This window comes from Protobothrops mucrosquamatus, unplaced genomic scaffold (assembly GCF_001527695.2).
Source record: "Protobothrops mucrosquamatus isolate PMUCROS unplaced genomic scaffold, P.Mucros_1.0 scaffold11705, whole genome shotgun sequence".
Classification (NCBI taxonomy): domain Eukaryota; kingdom Metazoa; phylum Chordata; class Lepidosauria; order Squamata; family Viperidae; genus Protobothrops; species Protobothrops mucrosquamatus.
In genome coordinates this window covers 5008-7373 of record NW_015397484.1, presented here as the reverse complement: position 1 = coordinate 7373, position 2366 = coordinate 5008, and the positions used below count along the sequence as shown (strand labels likewise).

The window sequence follows — 2366 nt, the reverse complement described above, 5'->3', positions numbered from 1 at the left end:
AGAGAGAGAGAGAGAGAGAGAGAGAGAGAGAGAGGGAGGGAGAGAGAGAGGGAGAGAGAAAGAGAGGGAGAGAAAGAGAGAGAGAGAAAGAGGGAGAGAGAGAAAGAGGGAGAGAGAGAAAGAGAGAGAGAGAGGGAGAGAGAGAGGGAGGGAGAGAGACGGAGAGGGAGAGGGAGAGAGAGAGAGAGATGGGGCAGGGAGGGCGAGGCCTACCTTTGAAGCCTTCCTCTGGAATGCAGACTGGAAAAGAAGACAAAGGCAGTCAGAGAAGCCTCCAGAGCCCACCGCGGTCTACCTTGCTGGGAGGAGAATTGATGGCCGCAGCCGCCGTCCCCCCCCGAGCGCTTGGCAACAGACCAAAGTGACGGAAAGGCGGGTGGTGGGGAAACCAGGAACGCTGGAGGAGCTTACCTTGCATAACGTCATCTATTGCCGCGTAGTCCACAATGGGCTCATCGGCCTGTTTTGGGGGAGAGGAAGGAAAACTGGGCGTTAGATGGGGGCAAAAGTTGCCCCCTCCCGCACAGACACACACACACACCCCACCGGAAGAAGGACAGGCAGCCCGCAGGATCACCAGCTGACCGTCCCAAGCCGAACCGGAGCGGTAGCCGAGGGCAAAAATTTGGGGCGCTCACAGCCAGAGCCACCGAAAGGCGGAGGGCCACACCTCGCTCACCTTCAGCAAGACCACGGACTCAGGCGTGACCCCCAGGCTGCCCAGCGTGGCCACGTCGTCGGACAGCACCGTCCCGTCGATGGAGAGGTTCTGGTCGAAGGGAGCCACGGAGAAAGCATGCATGATCTGTGCCGGAAACACACGGCGGGACACTGAACAGGGGAGCTTCTCTGAGTAAGGGAGGGCCACCCCCTTTGCATTCTCCGAGGTCTCCTGAACCAGGGGTCCCTAACCCCCCGGTCCATGGGCTGCAGCATGCCAACAACCGGTCCGCACAAACAAGCGAAGCCCCGTCCGTGGGATGCAGGCAGCACACAAAACCACGCACCCCCTCCGGTCCACGGAAAAACCTCTCTCCACGGAACCGGTCCCTGGTGCCCCAAAGGTTGAGGGCCTATGTCCTGAACGGAAGATGGAAGGCCAGGGAGAAAAACAGCCCTCCACAGCTGCCAGGCTGCTTCTGCGCTGAGCATGGGGGCCCTCTGTGCACGGGCAGGAGTGGGGGGGGGGCTCACCTGGATCTTCAGATCCTTTAGGGTCTGGTTAGCGGAGACGAGGAGGGCCTTCTCCCCCCGGATCCTCCTGTGCCGGGTGCTGCGCCGGATGCCCTGCTTCTGGCAGACCACGGAGTTGGGGTGGGAGACCTTCTGCCGCTTGGCGTTGCTGTTCGCCTGGGGGGGCAGAAGAGATTCCAGCCAGGGGGGAAACTGAGGCCCACCACCTCTTACCCCACATGCCGGGCCCTTCGCTTTACATTCAGGCCCTGCCAGGGGTCCCTCCCCAAAGCCACCTTCTGGATTTTCCCCAAACACCAGGCTGCCTCCCTCGCCATGTTTCCACAAGTCTTCCCGCTCGCCCAGACTTATCACCAAGACCGGAATGTACCTGGTTGAAATCCGGATCGTGCTCCCCCCCTTCCACCTTGGCCTCCTCCCGCTCTTCTTCGGCCTCCGAACTGCTCACGTTCAGCTCCGGAGCAGCCTCCTTCATGACCTGGAAGGGGGAGAGGGGGGAGGACAGAGACGAGAGAGAGAGAGTGGAGCTGCTCTTAGCCTCCTTTGGGAATTGAATCTTCACACCGAGTGGGACGGAGCTGAAGTCACTAGTAACACACACACACACATCCCCGGGAGAGACTCAAACCCCAGGTCTGGGCCCAAGAAGTAAAGATGCACCCACCGAGGGCTGTGCAAAACAGAGACGTCAAGGTTGTCTAGAAAGTACATGGTGGGAAAAGAGCCAGGAGGGTCCGTGGCCCCCCCTAAGCTGAAAACCCTTGGTTTAAACCAGCCTTGCACTTTTTTTATCAAAATATATAGCCCTGCAAAACACACACACACACACACACACACACACACACACACACACACACACACACTTGGGGGTTAATTTCTACATAGACCACATACACACACACACACACACACTTGGGGGTTAATTTCTACATAGACCACATCTTTTTAATTTGGTTTTAAATTGGGTATTTATTGTTGTATCTGTTTTATAAGGCTGTCAGCCGCCCTGAGTCCGTAAGGAGAAGGGCGGGATAAAAATTGAATAAATAAAAATAAAATAAAAATAAGACGTGTGTTTCATCTTCTTGATGGCCATAAATCTCAAGAGCTGGTTCCTCTAAGCTCAGAGAGAGGGAGGGAGGGAGGGAGGGAGGGAGAAAGAGGAGGAGAGG

General features: G+C 57.0%; 1 protein-coding gene across 1 annotated transcript in view; it reads right to left on the bottom strand.

The window, feature by feature from the left end:
* Positions 1–213: 213 nt before the first annotated feature.
* LOC107301341 (ubiquitin carboxyl-terminal hydrolase 48-like) overlaps positions 214–2366 on the bottom strand; it is a gene marked incomplete at both ends in the record, with an annotated part of 7153 nt that continues 5000 nt past the window's right edge. Inside the window, 5 exons of the mRNA XM_015830578.1 lie at positions 214–240; positions 412–460; positions 680–805; positions 1195–1350; positions 1565–1672. Of these exons, the coding sequence (XP_015686064.1) occupies positions 214–240; positions 412–460; positions 680–805; positions 1195–1350; positions 1565–1672 (466 nt within the window). The remainder of the gene's footprint in view (positions 241–411; positions 461–679; positions 806–1194; positions 1351–1564; positions 1673–2366) is intronic.